The sequence below is a fragment of the Anarrhichthys ocellatus genome, unplaced genomic scaffold (assembly GCF_004355925.1).
Source record: "Anarrhichthys ocellatus isolate YVR2014 unplaced genomic scaffold, GSC_Weel_1.0 scaffold34, whole genome shotgun sequence".
Classification (NCBI taxonomy): Eukaryota; Metazoa; Chordata; class Actinopteri; order Perciformes; family Anarhichadidae; genus Anarrhichthys; species Anarrhichthys ocellatus.
Window position 1 is genome coordinate 1,048,166 of NW_022280064.1, and position 16,619 is coordinate 1,064,784.

Genomic DNA, 16,619 nt, shown 5'->3' on the forward strand with positions numbered 1-16,619 from the left:
ATTTTTATTTATTTATAATTTTGGTACACCAACCCTTTAACAAATACATTGTGCATATTGAGGTCTTGATTTGAATAAAACATAACCCAATCAAGGTGATGCATTTTTTATTTGGTGGGTTGTAAAGGTCTGAGAAGTCAATACTCTGAAGTGCACCTGAATTGACGCCAACTATATTTTCACATGGTTGGGTGAGATTGAATCTCGATGAGCGCCTCAGCATCGTGTTCTTCCCGGTGCACTCTGACATGACCACTGAGCGGACTGTAAACACAGGACTTCCAGTTCTGGGCTCGTTCCCGGCCAGCGGTTATATAAGCCTCTGGGACCAGATTGACTCTCGACTTGAATCACGTCCAGGGTACAAGCTCCTCCGGCCAGCGTTTTGGGAGTGTCCAATGTATGTTTGTACATGTGTATACTGTTCCAAAAAGCAGGTTTACAGAGTTATCTGGATAATGCTGCCGAGTACATTCTGCCACGCAGTCAAACCTGAAACAAGGGCTCAGTAGAGTCCTCTGGCTGGCTGGATCTCAGTCAACCTGCTTCTTGGAACAAGCCTCAGGCCTTATAAGGTTGTCAAATGTGGCATGTGTGTGTATGCAATTGACAGATCCATATATGTAATAATAATTTGTCCCTGTGGCTACAAACCTTTTAAGCTTGTGACCCTTTTAAGTCTCCATCACAGGTTATTTAATGTGAATGTGTTGTGAACAGCTTCAACGATTTATCCTTCCTTCTCCAAGTTTAATTCAAAGGCCCTGTAGTCATCTTGTGCCTCTCAGATTTATCGAAAGAAGAGACCACTGGTTTAGGTTTAATTCAGCCTTTGTTGCATCTCCATAGATGGATGTAGACGTATCACGTCTTTTTCAGATGTGTAACTTTATATTTTCAGCACTACATGAAGAGAAAGGAGGCAATATAAACGAAGCTTTACTGCAGTGATCAGAGACTTTGAACCACATAGGATTGGTTTTGTAAAAATCAGCACGAGGTTGGTTGGTCACATTCTGAAGAAAACCTCCCCGACTCAGAGTTACTGTGAAGGTACAAACAACAAAAACAAAGAGTTCTTTTAACTTTTTATTGGAGTTTGCTGCTGGATGAAAACATTGCCACAAACAACTGTTTAAAACAGGTGTGCTTTTAAAAAAAACAAAAAAAAAAAAACCACCACACATTATCACAGCATCCTTTTGGTGAATTGCAAATAGGAGCAACCACAATTACTTGCTGTACTGTCTGGATTGGACGGAACTTGAACTGTGCAAATAATGTTAATGTGCCTTTAAAAAAAAAAAAAAAAAACAGAACTGCACAAATGTTTACAGAAAAGGACAAACCCAGTCATCATACATTTTGTAAGTGATGTACAAATATGCACATTACAATGCGACCATGAGGTCATGCATCAGGAAAATAACCAAACACCTAACATCATGCTTCCCTTTTATTATCATAGTAGCATTCAATGGATTCAAGTACACTGGATGGAAGTGTAAAGTTAAGATTTCACAACATTAAACACAGGTGGACTGGCATGATATGTGAAAAGCCTCTGTCTGTGTGTGTGTGTGTGTGTATGTATCCACTATATAAGGTAGTGAGACAAAGGGTACGAGCTACTGGGCTGCTAACAGGTAGGACACCACGGTCAGCGCTGCTGCCTCGATGGAGAACAGGTGATGGTCTTCCACGTGCGGGCAGCTGCTCCTCATGAACTCGGCCAGCCGGAGCAGATACTCCATGTTGTGGCCCGTCTTCCCCCTGCACACAGCGATCTGGACGCCAATCATCTCCGGGCTGGCCGGCCCCAGGTACAGGGCGTTCCCCGTGGTGGCGATGTACACCAGCGCCTGAACCGGAGGCCGTTCCTCCCCCTCGGGGAAGAAATCCACCATCTTGGTGATGTAGCCCCCGCAGACAGTCTCGCGGAGGTTGAGGTACTTCAGGGACTCTTCGACTTCACTTCCCGTCACCTCGAACGCCACGCCCCAAGTGCTCTCCTGTGAGAAGAGGGAAAATATTATGAGTCATTGTGTAGTTAAAGTCTGGAAACTCCCCTGCAGTTTCTACACCAACACTAGCAAACAAATAGAAAGTAGAGCTTTTCCACTTACGTCATCGTCTTCAATCAGCGTCACCACTCTTCCAGGCTGCAGAGAGAGAGGAAGAGAAACGCGTCACGGACAACGCTTGATGCAATCTGAGCCAAGAGGCTCACAAACAGTAGCTGGCTGTGCCAAAGTAAGCAAACGAGCACCATGTGTCAAAGTATGTTAAGCAATAAAACAACATTTAGCATCTTACCAACTCCTCGTTGCCGCGGTGGAAGTTGTCTCCGTGCCAGAAACGTCTCTTGTAGCCTTGAATGTAGCCGACCTGGCTCCTCCTGTACTTGAAGTCAGGCTTCCACACCAGAGACCCGTACCCGAAGACCCACAGGCTGGCTTCCCCGGCGATGATGTCTTGAGGCTTCATTTTTTTTAAATTAATTTTAGTGTTGACGTTCAGATGAATCGATGAATCTCTCTTTCAGTTGGTGTTGTTTATTAGCTAAGGTGACTAGCTAGCGTTAGCTTCCTCCGGTCCAGGAGCAGCGGTACCGGTTGGCTCGCAGGTATACCGCGGACGGTATTTGAGCCCAACTGCTTAGCAGTCGCGAAAATTGAATTTCGCAGTTGATTTTGCCTTGCATTATGCATTGCATTAGAGGTGCCGCATTATGCCTTAAAAATCCATGGCAGCCGTTTCGGCCTTCAAACCAATGGAAAACGCTAAAAAAAAAACGTTTCGGCCAGCAGCTTCGCCGGCCGGTGACACTACGACTTCAAAGCTAACGAATATAAAAGATGGAGGTTTGATTTAGCGGTGATGGCGGAGTTTCAAACGTCTTGTGGTTGATCTTCTCCTAGCCAAGAAGCGCCGACGACTTGATTCGTTTCCCCTCGATAACATGGCGCAGTGTCGCTTATGTATTTATACCGTTCAGGTCAGTTGGGCGAATCCATGTCAGTTTTTTCGACCAATGATATTTAAGGAAGGCTCCGTCCATCCAATCAACTGTCGGTGCGCTGAATAAGGCGGGACTTCAAGCCAAACAGGGTACACTATTGGCTCAAATGTAACTTTCCAGTACACTCAGCTTTCAAAATGATTGGCCGTCAAACTGTCACTCCAACTGACTCATTCTATGATTGGCCGCTTGTTTTGTCATTCTCTGGATATATTTGCCTGATGCAACTTCCCTCAGCATTTCAGGCCTCAGGGCCAATGCAGCAACCAAGCAACATACCAAGGCATTGCATCAGACTTGTTCTGGGAGAGAAAGGCCTATATAAGGTGATGTTTTTTATTTTACAAGATACGGTATGCCACCAAGAAAATAAAGGAAGACAATATGAAATCATATTTGAAGTTAGACACAAGACAAATACAATACATTAGTCTAATTCTGCCAGTGGAAACAACATGGCCTGAAGACTGTAGGCCTACAGATAGAAGTCAACATTGAGATTGGAGTAAATTAATAAGCCCCCATACATGGATGTTTAAATGATTCAGGGAAAGTGCAGGCTGTAATCTAGTCACATAGCTCACAGATCCAAAGGCAAGACAAAGGTTGCTGAGGATCCTTCAGCAACACCTTCATCTCAGCCCTCTGGAACCAGGGAGATAACTTGTTGAAGGAAGGTGGGCAGAGGTTTTTGTTCTTGTCAAATTTGTTTCATTGTCTATAATCACAGTTTTGCTTTCTGTTGACACAGAGGGTAGAGCCATTTTTATACACTTTACCCAACAAGCACCCTACTTTGGCAGCCAAATACAGGCTCATAAAGTAGAAGGCATGAGTTTGACAACCACCCCAGGTTTAGACTATGTGGACAACACATTTCCAATAAACCAAAAAGTAGCAAAAGTAAGCAGAGGAAATAGTGAATCAAAACTGTCAAAACACTGTCCACCGCAGAGACACAACAAGAGAGAGCGATGATGGAAGACCTGATCAAATGTACAAAAATGCCCATCCCTCCTGCTGGATCTGAAATACCGTAATAGTACAGGCTCATCTGTGCTCAATAGATAGATTATCTATAAATAGCTGGCATTATCTGCCTTGATAAGAGGCCAGACAACCTTATCAGCTCTTCATAAATCTAAACCACCACCCAATCCAGGCCTTTGGGCGACCCTGTGTCATGCACAAGCTTCCATCCCATTATGCCGTGGCCTTTCCTGTCCATCCACTCCTGGAGCCTGCTGCCACAGTATCTCTGGGCGGCTCCAAGCACAGGCCACCGAAGGCTTCACTAAGCCATACCGACAGCATTGCTTGTAATCTAATCTGGTGCGCTGCTTCGATGACCAGTCGATTTATCAAATATTCACCGGGGCTATTTGTCTTTGCTGTCAAACTAATGCATTTAAAATAGATCAACATTCAAGCCCTGGGCTGACTCAAATATGAAGTCATGTAGTAACGTGTGTGGAGAAAAACACCCTTTTCTGCTGTTTTTTTTTCCAGCTCACAAGATATGAAGTAAATGCAGACAAACAAGATACTGCTCTGGTTAAACAGGGGTGGTGGGGGGCAGCAATCCATATATCACTCCTGCAGCAGTGGAGGTGCACGTCGTTGTTTTTATGAGTATGATGTACACATTCTTTTGCAAGTCAGAGGGAGGTTGCTGGGTAACTGGGACAGCTCAGTAACAGCTAAAGTTCTGCAGAATGTGACTTTTTACTTGCAAGAAAACACCCTCAACACAGATTGTGGCTCAAACACTTCCAGGAGGTTTGTTCTGAATTATTGATTCATCGTTGGATTCACAACATAAGCGTGTTTCATGCTCCAAAGTGTTTAGGTTATGTGCTGCTGTTTGATTATGTTGCTTTAAATTTAAACTCGAGTGCACCTGGTCTTTTATTTTGGCATGCTGACAAACCATTTCCTGTGTGTGGGTTTCTTACTGACACCTAGTGTTAATTAATGAGACGACTACAAGGGCAATACAGGGGGCAAGGTTACAGAGCACTGGGTTACAGCATCAGGATGTATATGTATGCATGTACGTGCATGTCAGGAGCCAAATGAGACTTTAAATTAAGTGACAAAGAGTTGCAGCCATGAAACAAATCCAGAGCTAAGTAGTTTTGCACTCTTGATTGTGACTCAGCGTCACCATTTTTGAAAAGTGTCACGCAGAGGCACTTCTATTCCTAATGAAGAGATAGGAAGATTTGAATTTGAAATCTGCTTCCTGATTCTCCATTCATGACATCCATGTCACAGATTTCCCCCCCTCTTCCTTCTTCAGAATAAATAGTTGCTGATTAGCGTGTTTGTCTGCGCTCTCACTTGTTTTGAGGTTGTTTCCTCAAAACCCGGGTGCAGATTGAAGAGAGCGATGCGTGAGAAAAGCAGTTGGCCCGCGCCGGCATGTTCTGCATTTTTTTAATCAGGGAGGAAACAGGAACTGATGTCACCGGGTCACAAACAGGATGCTGTGATTATAACACAATGAAAACGCCTGGCCATGGCTGTGGGGACCCAGAGGCCAAAGAGCAAAGCTCTAGCATGTGTTTGCCACCGCGATCAAGTGTGAAAGAGGGTGTGTGTCTGGTTATAGGTGTGTTGATGGTGGGAATAGACTCCAAGTACTATCAGGCTGGGTCAGGTAACAGACCAAATCAAGACTGGCTTTAACTGGGTGATTAATCGTTGTGATAACGTGTATCTCTTGAGTCAGGCCGGAAGCACCCTTCTCCGAGCCCTTAGATGAGGATGCCTATAGGTCACCAGGCTAACAGGATGTGTGTGAGGGGAAAGCCATCCAGATTCTCTGCCGGGTGTTGATTGCCGATGATTAGGGGGTGTTGACTGTCGCAGGATTTCTGTTAATTGGCGGCAGGAGGTTTGCAATTGATAATGTGGATGACACAAAATGGATTTTCAGACACATTGGAACAAATTGTAGGACTGATGCTTGCGCGACATCCCAACATCAACGAGTGGTGGTACGTGTATGGCACCGTATTTTTTTTAAAAGACAAGAAGGGAAATAAAACTGAGCAGATGGCTCTGATTAATCAACTTTTCTAAAAACAATATTTTTATTTATGTGGATTCAGAACAGATCCACTTAGGCTCCCCGTTTGGCTTCCCCTCCCCTCTGGTGCCAGGCCCTCTCCCCTGCTTTGTCTGCAGGAGTGGGTGGTACAGAGCCCGACATTGAAATATTGCTCTTAACCCTGAAGGGGAGGCCGGCAGTTGGGGAGCCTGTAAGTACTCGGGTGTGTTTTTTTATGGGAGGAGGTCTGTGCACTCTGTGTCATGCACACAGGGCGAGAGGCCTGGCATATGCTGCTGTTTTTATGGCACTACAGACTCACTCCGAGCTCCCCCACGGCATCTGTTTGGCTGGCTATGTGTGTGCGCGGACGCGTGTGCGCAAGCATTATGAGGGGTGTTGGGTGTTGGGTGGGGTGGGGTGGGGGGGGGGGCGTTCCCCTTTGCCCTGCGCCTGGCTTTGTTTCGCCATTTCCAGCTTGAGGGGGTGGTATCCCTGGAAACGGATTTGAATTTCAAGCCAATTTCGGGCCGGAGAGAGACGGAGGGGTGGGTGACGGAGTGGGGTGGGAGCCAGAGGCGTTTCCAGGAATTACTTGGAAGTACTGTAGTGATGCTACAGTCGGGGAGGGGGGGGCTTTATGTTTCTACCTATTGTCCAAAAAATGAAATATGATGTGTGAGTGTAGGAGAGCAGCTGGATTTCATATTCATAAAACGGTTCACATTCATTTTAAAAGTCTAGCTGAGCATTATGGGTATGAATTGAGAGTACAGGATGAAGCTTCAACAATCTCCCCCTCGGTGAAATGCGTAAATAAATAAATAAATACAAGACACATTTGATCATCATTTGTACTCAATTTCATTATTTAAAAACACCTCAAAAATAGTTTCCTTTTCCATTTACTGACATCAAATTAAAAACAGTTTTCAAGGAAGTTTTATTCTTCAGAATTTGGTCCTTATAAATATGCATTATATACAAAATAATATTATAAAACATATAAAGAGCAGTGTGTCATATTTAAATTAAACTCTGGAAATAATCATTTAAAAAAATTACATTATTGGTTCTGTATTTTTGAATTGTATTATAGGCAGGCAGTGGTGTGACAGTCTTTTCTCCTTGTTTTGAGTCTCTTTGTTTTTCTCACTTGGGGTTGCATAAAAAACACTTTATATGCAAACTTTTCCGTTCTCTTGGATCTTGCTGGCACTGACTATTGCTCTCCTGTGGTTTTCTCTTCAATTCCATGTTGATTAAAAAGTATTTCCCCCAATTTTCTTTTGTCTTGTAGTGCAAACGATCCAAGAACAGACAAGGGCACAAATTTAGCATTCAAACCCCCTCTTTTAAGGCTTCTAGTGAATTTGGGCTGCATACTATCTTCACCGTTGCATGGAAAAGTCCAACCTGTCATTTTCACTTGATTGACAGTTGAAGATTAGTTTCAGACATTCATAACTCTCAGTGTTTGGGAGGTTGGATTGTGACAGTGGGCGAGTTCACTCGTCTCGACCCTGAGTCTTGCATAGCAGGCGAAGCTGGCAGGAGTGAGTGCGGGGGCGGGGATTTGAAGGGGTCAAATCGTAGGCACCTTTTTGTTTTTTACTGATTGGTTGGCTGTCAAAGTCATCATGATTATCACACGAGGCCCGGGACACATACGAGGGGGCAGCGATCCACCTTCGCCTCCTTCTACAGTCCAGGATGGCCGGGATTATCCTGTCAATCTTTTTACCAGTCCCTCCAACCATTGTCACAACTGAGAGAGGTCCTTCACTGTACATGTTTTGCATACAAACACTCGGTCAACATAAAGTTTCTCAGTTCTGTTCTTTTTTTTTTTTATTCTTTTTTTTTTTTAATGCAGAGCAGAGGCTTCTGCCCTCTCCAGTTCTCAAGTGTTCCAGAGCAGCAGTGGACATCTAAAACAATCTCCAGTCTCTTCTCCAAATTTTGTAAACAATCCAGAATATTTCATTCTGCCTCGATTGTGTCTTTTTCCTCGCTCCCTCGCCTTCGGACCCCTCACAGTTTATACCTGTAATAAAAAGAATAAAGGAGAAGATTGTAGTCAAAAGACAAACCAATAAAACAACACAATGATGCCGAAACTCTCTTTCAGCACTTTTTGACGTCTTATAGGTCATGCGCTTCGGTATCAATATTATATTTTCCTTGGAAATGAACATCAAAATTGCACTCAATGCCACAGCAGTAACGCATAGCACCTCTGAGACCAAGCGGAGCCAAACATGTGTGAGGAATCAGTATAAGTTCGGACATCGTGTCATCACATGGCCAAGATAAAGAATAGCCAGAATAATTTACAGAAACCTATAATGCAGTCGATCGGGCTTTCCCCCGACTTTAGGTCCAACTACCCAGAGTTCAGTGTTCCTACAGTAACCCTTGTCATAAATGTTGGTGCGCTGGTGATGGACGGTGCCCGTGGGACGACATGATGCATTTCAAGTGGAGGATCTGCGGAAATGCAGATGAAGATGTGATTTTTTTTTGGGCTTACCTCTGTTGCTATGACGCACTCCCTCCGCTCCTCTGCTATAACAAATACCGACTGGTACATGGAGTCTCTTGAGGAACATATCGTTGATATCCTGCACTCTGGCTTTTCCCTGCAAACACAAATCACACTCTGTGTTAACACAAACTAGAAGCACATGGCAGAGCTGTGCACACATACAGCGAGGCAGCAGAAATAATAATGTCCACATTATAGTTTAGTGCAAGCAGCGTGAATGTGGTTCTTCTTACCTGTACATTCTACTCAAGGGCATTTTGTCGTCTAAACATTTCTCATAAATAAGACTTTTATCCTCTTGTGACTTTTCATCCTTGAACTCCTTTGATTTAGAGTGGTAAGAGTCCAAGTGATAGTTTTTATGGATAAAGTTCGACTTCTCCGAGTCACAGTCCACCCCCAGGCTCATTTTCTGGTTGGTGTTTTTCAGCTGGGACTCCGGGATCAGGTTGTCTTTCTGAACATTGGACAAGTTGTTCATAGTCTCCGTGTCCCCCCGCTCTCTTTGGGCCTGCCTATGGATGTGCCTCAAAGCCAGGCCCACCATACACAACAGCACCAGCAGCGCCACCAGGCCCACAGCCAGAGAAACTGCCGCCCACTGGAAGCTGTCTTGGATCTCCCCGTTGGTCACGGGAGAGGTGACGGCGGCGAAGAACTCGCAGCGCGGCCCGGTGAAGCCTGATGGGCAGATGCAGGTAGCTGGAGGCTTGCCCGGCCCGCCGCCCCCGGCGCAAAGCCCCCCGTTGAGGCAGGGCCGAAGGGAGCACTCATCCAGGACCCTGTCGCACTTGCGTCCCCCGTAGCCTGCTGGACAGGCGCAGGTGTAGTCGTTGATCCGGTCTACGCAGGTGCCTCCGTTGAGGCAGGGGTTACCGGCACACTCGTTGATGTTGATTTCGCAGCGCTGGCCGGTAAACCCTGCGCGGCAGCTACACATACGCATGCCACCGTGGATCAGACACAGCCCACCTACAGAAGAGGAGAACAATTAGTATCAACAAGTACTGATTCTCTAAATGAGACGGAACATTAAAAAGGCATTACAACATCAGAAAGAACATGATCTCCATAAACCCTCCCACGAGGCCCCTTCAGTTGACACATCTCCCATCAAATCCACAGTGTGACCACAGCACTGTGTGTATTGTTCTCCCAACACAGACCAATCCCAGAGCGTTTGCAAGAAGACAGAAATCGAGCTGCGCTGAACATTTGTCCCCTTTCATCAACAACCGCGGCGAGCTGTGGCGACATTTACAAGCTGCCGAGTGTTTATATGGAGGACAATAGACACCAAGTTCCCACCAATTCCTGTTGTTCCACACTGCTTCCAGATGCAGGAATTTGAAGGGGGGAGAAAGAGCGAGGGGAAGTTCAGACAAGGGGGGAGGAAGGCTGTACCATTAGCGCAGGGAAGCGACGTGCACTTGTCCACTCTCTTCTCGCAGTTGAGACCTGTGTAGCCGCGGGGACACTCGCACATGTAGCTGCGGCCATTGTCCTTCTCCCAGCATTTGCCACTGTGGAAACACGGCGAGTCGGCGCACGTCAGCAGGCTGTGCTCGCAGTGGGAGCCCTCGAAACCTTGGGGACATGTGCACATGTAGCCACTTTCCAAATTCTGGGGAAATTTGGAAAAGAAAGGAGAAGTTAGGCAGACAGTTTAAAAACTATAGAATTAGCCTTACAATATTAGAATATAATGTGTCCAACTTACTGTGCACATCCCTCCATTCCTGCAGGGGTTGCTGTCACACTCCTGCATCTCCAGCTCACAGTTGACCCCCGTGAAACCTGGCAGGCACGTGCAAGTGTAGCTGCCTTGTCCCGTGTTCATACAGGTGGCGCTATTCACACAGGGATGGTGATGGGTGCAGAAGTTCAGGTCTGGGGGAGAGGAGAGTGTTTGTTTACAGGGAGCTCGCAGGAGGAACAAAAAAAAGAAAACCCTCTCTACCCCCGGATGTGTGCAAAGCAAAAGGAACTCTTGAGAGGAAACCTAATTTACTAATGCTTTGAAGTTAATTCAAATGAAAACAGTGCACAAGTAATACGAGAAGATCTTTTAAAAAGGAACAGCAGCAGTGGTCCAAGTTGTCCGGTGTACCTTGGTCACATAATAGGCCTCCCCAGCCCTCCTGACAGTTACACTGCCATGGCAGCTGGCAGGTGCCGTGTTTGCAGGCCGGGTACTTCTTACACTCGTCACAGAACGTGCCCTGCCAGCCGTCTCTGCATCTGCAAAAAGTGAATGAATTATGTTCTTTGATTAGTCACTTATTCATATTGTAGATCTTACAATTGCCATGAATAACATAACTGAATCTCGTGGTTAAAACCGCCAATTTTGTATTCATTTTAAACATACAAACAGTCGACTTGGATTAAACGAGAGCACACGTTTTTGCTTTATAGCCCCGTCATGGATTAGCTGGCGATTACATTAAGAAATCAGCCATCAATCATGCAACCAGACATTAATAGCTGCACCACAGTTGGATACAGTCATTAAATGCTCATATAAATCCATCACAAAAAAAGAAAAATGAAAATGCATATGATAAGTGTCAATTGAAATCATGCATCAGCACTGGTAATTATGTTTTCCCCAACCTCATTACACATCAGTTATTGCATGTAAGCAACAATGTTTTTTGTGTAACCCTGGTGAATGATGATATAAGCCTTGTGAATGCAGTAGGGCAAACACTCCTGAAGGTTTGTGCAGTATATTAAGGATAAGTAATGCTAAGATAATAAGGTGAAATATTGCTTTCAAGATTTCTGGCAATAAGCCAACAGTCAACGCATTTTTTTTTCTTGTTTCCCAGCACTGAGCGCAGAAACCTTGTCAAACCATGAGATCCTGGGACTTACGATGTACTTTTAAGGTTTTTTTTTGCCAAGTGAGCAGCTTTACGGTGTTGGGTATCTTAAGGGTTTAGCCTAAATTTGGGTCAGTTTTAGCGATGGGAATGATGGATTTATCTCCAAAAAGAGGGCAAAATGGGATTCTGGGGGAATTTCTCACAGCATGTGTGTGTGTGTGTGTGTGTGTGATTTATCCTTGCTGGTGAGTGAGTGAGTGATAGAGGGTAGTGACAAGAAAGGAACATGGGAAGTAGAGAAGTCAGTGAGTGACGCAGGGAGACGAGAGAGGGAGAACAGTTGTTGATTCAGTGAGCTCTTAATTTATGCTATGGATGCCAGAAAAGCGTATGTGAATGTTCACGTGATGAGACATCCCGCTCTGATTAGTTGTATACGAACATATCTTGTCGGAGGCAGAGTTGCTGCTGTTAAAATCACAATGAACTTGAAAGTGGATTTTTGTTTTAGAGAAACACAACTAAAGCTCTCCACCTGGATACAACTCTCACTTGTTCCCAAACGTGTTCCTTCCTTCACAACGGCCAACACCTATTTCAACACTTCACATTTATTAATACTTACACACACTCGCCAGGTTTGGAGCAGTTTCCGTTCCTCTCGCTGCAGCCATCCAGACAGATAGCTGAAACACAAAGAAAAACAAAACCATACAGATAAATCTACTGTTCATTTTTCTGCAAGTGCTCCCACCTGATTATTTTACTGTGCCTGCAGAGACACAATGCATCAAATATTAAGTTTCACAACTTTGAAAGAATAACAAGTAGGAAGCAAACATGTCAGACAGCATAATGGCCTACTCATAAAGAAATACTGCTAAAGTTAAATCAATAGTTGCTAAAAGTTAAATACCACTGTAGGACCCCCCCTCATACTCCACAACAACCAAGGCTACAGAGCTCTCATTTCCTTGAAATAGCCAACTGTGGACCTACATGTTGAAGTACATGAGGCCTCAATCTGTCTCAACTTTCCTCAGAAGCCTTCATTTGATCTGAACCTGTCTGCCTCACTCAGCTGCCACGGGGGGGGGGAAATCGGTTGCGGGTTTGTTTGTCCTGCTTTAAGTTTACCGGTCTTGCATGACACTGATTCGCAGGGCAACATATCAGGCGACTGACGGTAAGCGGCCGGTTTAGTCCAGAACAGATGCTCGCTCTCAATAGCAGACAGCTGTCACTATTGTTGTTTGCGGTCCGCCAGAACCATATTTGCAGCTGCTACTACCGCACGCCCAACAATGGAAGGGACTAAACATTGATGGCGCGTGGCGGATAATAATGCCGCGATTAACCTTGGCGCGTGCAGTCGCCCGAGCTCCTCCTATCGGTCGGTACCCCCACCCCCCTTGTCTGCGGATTATGTTACCGGGCATGCTTGGTACAGTGTGAAGGTACAAAAGACATGTATAGTGTTTTAAAAAAAAACAGGAACCCCTCAGTTCTGGATGTGCATGTGACTTCCTTTATACACGCATCGTAACAAAACGCCAGGTAAATGCACACCTGTGGAAGCTAATTTCATGTTGACAAACTAAGAGGTGATGCTTTTGCCATATATATACATAGTGAGCTTTATTGTGCTTTCATACTAAGTTTCTTCAACTTCCCTAAAATGTTTAGGCCCAAACGACCAGACTTGTTTGAACTGATACGAGAGTGTGAGAGAGAGAGGAGAAACTATAGTGTCTGAAAGATGCCTAATCTATCTTTCCCATGTATATTTTCTGTAGTCACCGACGATGGATGTGTCTGTAATTGCAACACGTGAGCCCATCTGGTTAGAATTTGGCGCCACAGTCAAAATAGCACATGCCAATTTCTCTTTCACCACCAAGTGACACCGATGACAGATCCGCTGTCACCCATGTGGCCACATATCCAGCACATGGTAACTATTACTCTCTCGGTGCCTCCTTCCAATCTACTCTTTGATTAATTTGTTTTGGTGAAAAGGGCCCGTGGTATTGTGCAGCCAAATGGCATCGGGCCTCCTCACGGGCCCATTCAGGGTTGTCCAAAACATGCAGTGTTGGTCTAGGATTGGCCAAGTGGGTTAGCGCAAATATAATATGCCTGTTGTCAAGCTAAGCCGTCTGTCCCACAACTCATAACCAATGAGTGCCCACAAACCCACAATCGGTTACACATCAGAATTATATGATTGCAAATTATATGAGGCTGAAATATGCATTCTACACCAAAATTGCCCATCAGACTTGCCAGATATCATTAAGTCATGTCTTGTTATCACACTCGGCATTATGTGGCCTTAATGATGATGACCTTTGGGTTATCTTTCCGCTTAATAACTACTGATATCTCTAACTTGTGCGTGGTCACAAATCTTTTTTTTCTTTAGGACTTCAGCCATGACCATGAAGGGCAAAGGTCATACATAATGAGGAGACCTCGCAGAAGTAACACCTCTTTAAGGTAAGGACTTTCTACCCCAATCCTGCAAAGACTTCTTATCAAACCACAATGGGCCGAAACGGATTCCACTACCTCTAAATCATTTGCAAAACTTCTGGACGACCCTCTCGTGTTAAAAGAATACATCGACACAGGCTCAGAGCAACACTGAACAAGGAAACTCCAGTGTCAACTGACAAGGAAGAGAGCAAGACCAGTGTTTACACAGAAAATGAATAGGCCTAATAGAATATTGCTTACGTTCTTCGCAGTATTTCCCTTTCCAGCCAGGCAGACAGGATAGCTGCCCATCCCGGTTGCAGGTGTAGTGGCCGAATCGGTCGTCCCTGGGCGCGCATTTTTTGGAACAACTTTCTCCGTAGTAACTTTCGTTGCAGATGAACCGGTACGAATACCTCAGCTCTGTCTGCTTTCCGGTCTGCGTATCCTGAGACCAAGCAGTTCCTACACCCAGCTGTCTTTGGATGGCCATAAAGCTTATCAAAAAGTCTGGGTTGTTGGTATCTGAAAAGAGGAGGAAGTCAGAATTAATGCAGGATATCTAAGCTTGCAACCTGGTCATGGGGTTATTGTGGTTTCATGTCAAGAAATGCATCATAAATAGCTTGTGGGTTCAAAAGTCGTCCACTTTCGCTTTAGTAATCTGCCCACTACAAAGCTGCTTCCCTTATCAAGTCCCGTACAGCTTAGATGAAAGATAAACTCAGGTTGAAATTTCCTCTTTCTTTCCATCAGCAAAAACATTCCCAGGCCCAGTCCCCTCTTCCAAAGGGCGGAACAGAGTAAGGTGTAAAATACAGGAAGATACAGTCAGGGGTTTTTGGCAGGCACTGTGTATTCTCACCAAAGCCCACAGCTCTTTCCCACGACCAAAATAAACCAGAGGAAGTTCAATTGTATTGGGTATAAGAATGAAAAAGGTGTTCTGAAGTTCATAACAAAGGAGTGAATAGGCGTGAAAATGTGTGAAATGATGAACAATTACCAGGAGATGGAGAGGAAAATATAGCCAACATTCTTTTTTTTTTTTTTTTTGTACAATTTATGCAAAAATGGTAAACTCGTTGGAGAGGCTTGTGTGTTAAATGTACTGACAGAGCTCCCTCCTGTGGTAAAAAAAACGTTGCACTTACCTACAGGTAGATTTCCATAAGGTGAATGCCAGGCTTCAATTATTAATGAAAATGACCCCTAAGAAAAAAACACATGCAATTAGTTAATATCTACATATACATATTTTTTTTTTACAAAGCTCCAAATGTACACATTTTCTTTTGTATTCAATAGACCGCTGATGCTGAAAGGAGCTAGTTCAATTTCACTGAATATGAGTTACAATGATCATTGCATGGCCTTCTGGGTTTTGAAATGAACGACGCTGTAGCTGTCCAATATGTTTGTCTCCAGAGTATTACCTAATGAAATGGATTAGATGAGCTCACCAATAACCGGTGCGCTGCCAAAATGCTAAGCAATTCCCTTAAACAACATCAACACATTGATCGGTGTAATAAAACAAATAAAGTGGACGTGCTGCTCCACGCTCTTACCGGCCATCCAAAGGTGAACGGCATCTGAATCGGTCTAGGTAAAGTGCCACTGTCCTTGGCGCTGAAAGAGTTTGTCCCCAGCACTGCTGTCATTGTACTTCCAAAGATGCAGTCACCTGGCGAAACCACAGCCTGATAGTTCTTCAAGCAAATTCGAAAATAAGTCCTGCAGTTGGGTTTGCATGCGTTTCCGTTTGCCAGTAAACCTCTGTGGTTTCTAAATTCGTGGAGATCCAGCTCAAAAACACCGGATCCAAATACCTAAAAGAGAAGGAAATATGATTTAGGAAAAGGTCGTTTCTGTTAAATATATTCTTTAAAAATAAAAAAACATGACACAAGTGGCTCTCCATCTGTTTACGCGGAGGTCTCAGGACCACCGGGGAGATGCGTTATCCTCCCTCATACCTGTGATATCAACGTGGTGCTGACTGCGATGGTAAAGGTGAACCAGGCTGCCATCCTTCTCGCTTCTCCTGGGCAGCCGCGTCACCAGCCAATAAAGCAGCAAAACCTTCCTAAGTATTTACACCAAGGTAAACAAATGGAAAAAAAAAGAATCTCTAAAATAAAATACGTATAAATCCTTCTTCACTCCCAGGGAGCTCTCCCGTAGCGCCCTGTTGGTGTGCGTCAAAAAGGGTCCAGTGAAAGCTTTTCCAAGTTATCCAAAAGGTGAGAGAAGACTAATATCCAGTGTAGCTGCGCGTCTTTCAGTCAGCAGGCGTCCCCTCCTTGCATGGTCCTGTACTCCACAATGGTCCCTCCGCCGTGTGTGCGCGGCTCAGAGCTTGTTTTGGTGCTGAACTTGGTGCGTCAGTGCGCCACGGATGTTCACCACTCGTCTTATTACTCGTGAATGAACCGTGGTGCGTCTCCTCCCAGATATATAGACTTGCACTGCGCTGCTCATTACATAAACTGTCAATCACCCCACTGACACCGCCCACTCTACGTATTCAACCCCCTTCCCTTCCAACCCAGCAACAATTATCCAGATTTAATACCCACTGGCACTGTGCTGACTGACCACCATGGATACTGGGCGATTATTAACAAGCCCCAACATCTGTTGACTTATTTTTAGCGCACAATGCATCCCGACGCACATTCA

The 16,619-nt window shown here is 44.8% G+C and overlaps 2 protein-coding genes across 2 annotated transcripts; both read right to left on the reverse strand.

Annotated features, from left to right (window-relative positions):
- Positions 1–1,076: 1,076 nt before the first annotated feature.
- On the reverse strand, positions 1,077–2,967 carry chac1 (ChaC, cation transport regulator homolog 1 (E. coli)). Its single transcript, XM_031866006.1, has 3 exons — positions 2,317–2,967; positions 2,127–2,162; positions 1,077–2,012 (listed from the first exon to the last, which is right to left on the reverse strand). The coding sequence occupies exons 1-3, from the start codon at positions 2,485–2,487 to the stop codon at positions 1,629–1,631; spliced, it is 591 nt and encodes a 196-aa protein (XP_031721866.1). The 5' UTR covers positions 2,488–2,967; the 3' UTR covers positions 1,077–1,628.
- A 3,950-nt stretch (positions 2,968–6,917) lies between these two features.
- dll4 (delta-like 4 (Drosophila)) lies at positions 6,918–16,369 on the reverse strand. The gene is made up of 11 exons (XM_031866237.1): positions 15,914–16,369; positions 15,506–15,766; positions 15,089–15,146; positions 14,196–14,459; positions 12,082–12,142; positions 10,736–10,866; positions 10,346–10,515; positions 10,030–10,249; positions 8,859–9,597; positions 8,611–8,719; positions 6,918–8,124 (listed from the first exon to the last, which is right to left on the reverse strand). The coding sequence occupies exons 1-11, from the start codon at positions 15,965–15,967 to the stop codon at positions 8,119–8,121; spliced, it is 2,073 nt and encodes a 690-aa protein (XP_031722097.1). The 5' UTR covers positions 15,968–16,369; the 3' UTR covers positions 6,918–8,118.
- Positions 16,370–16,619: the final 250 nt, after the last annotated feature.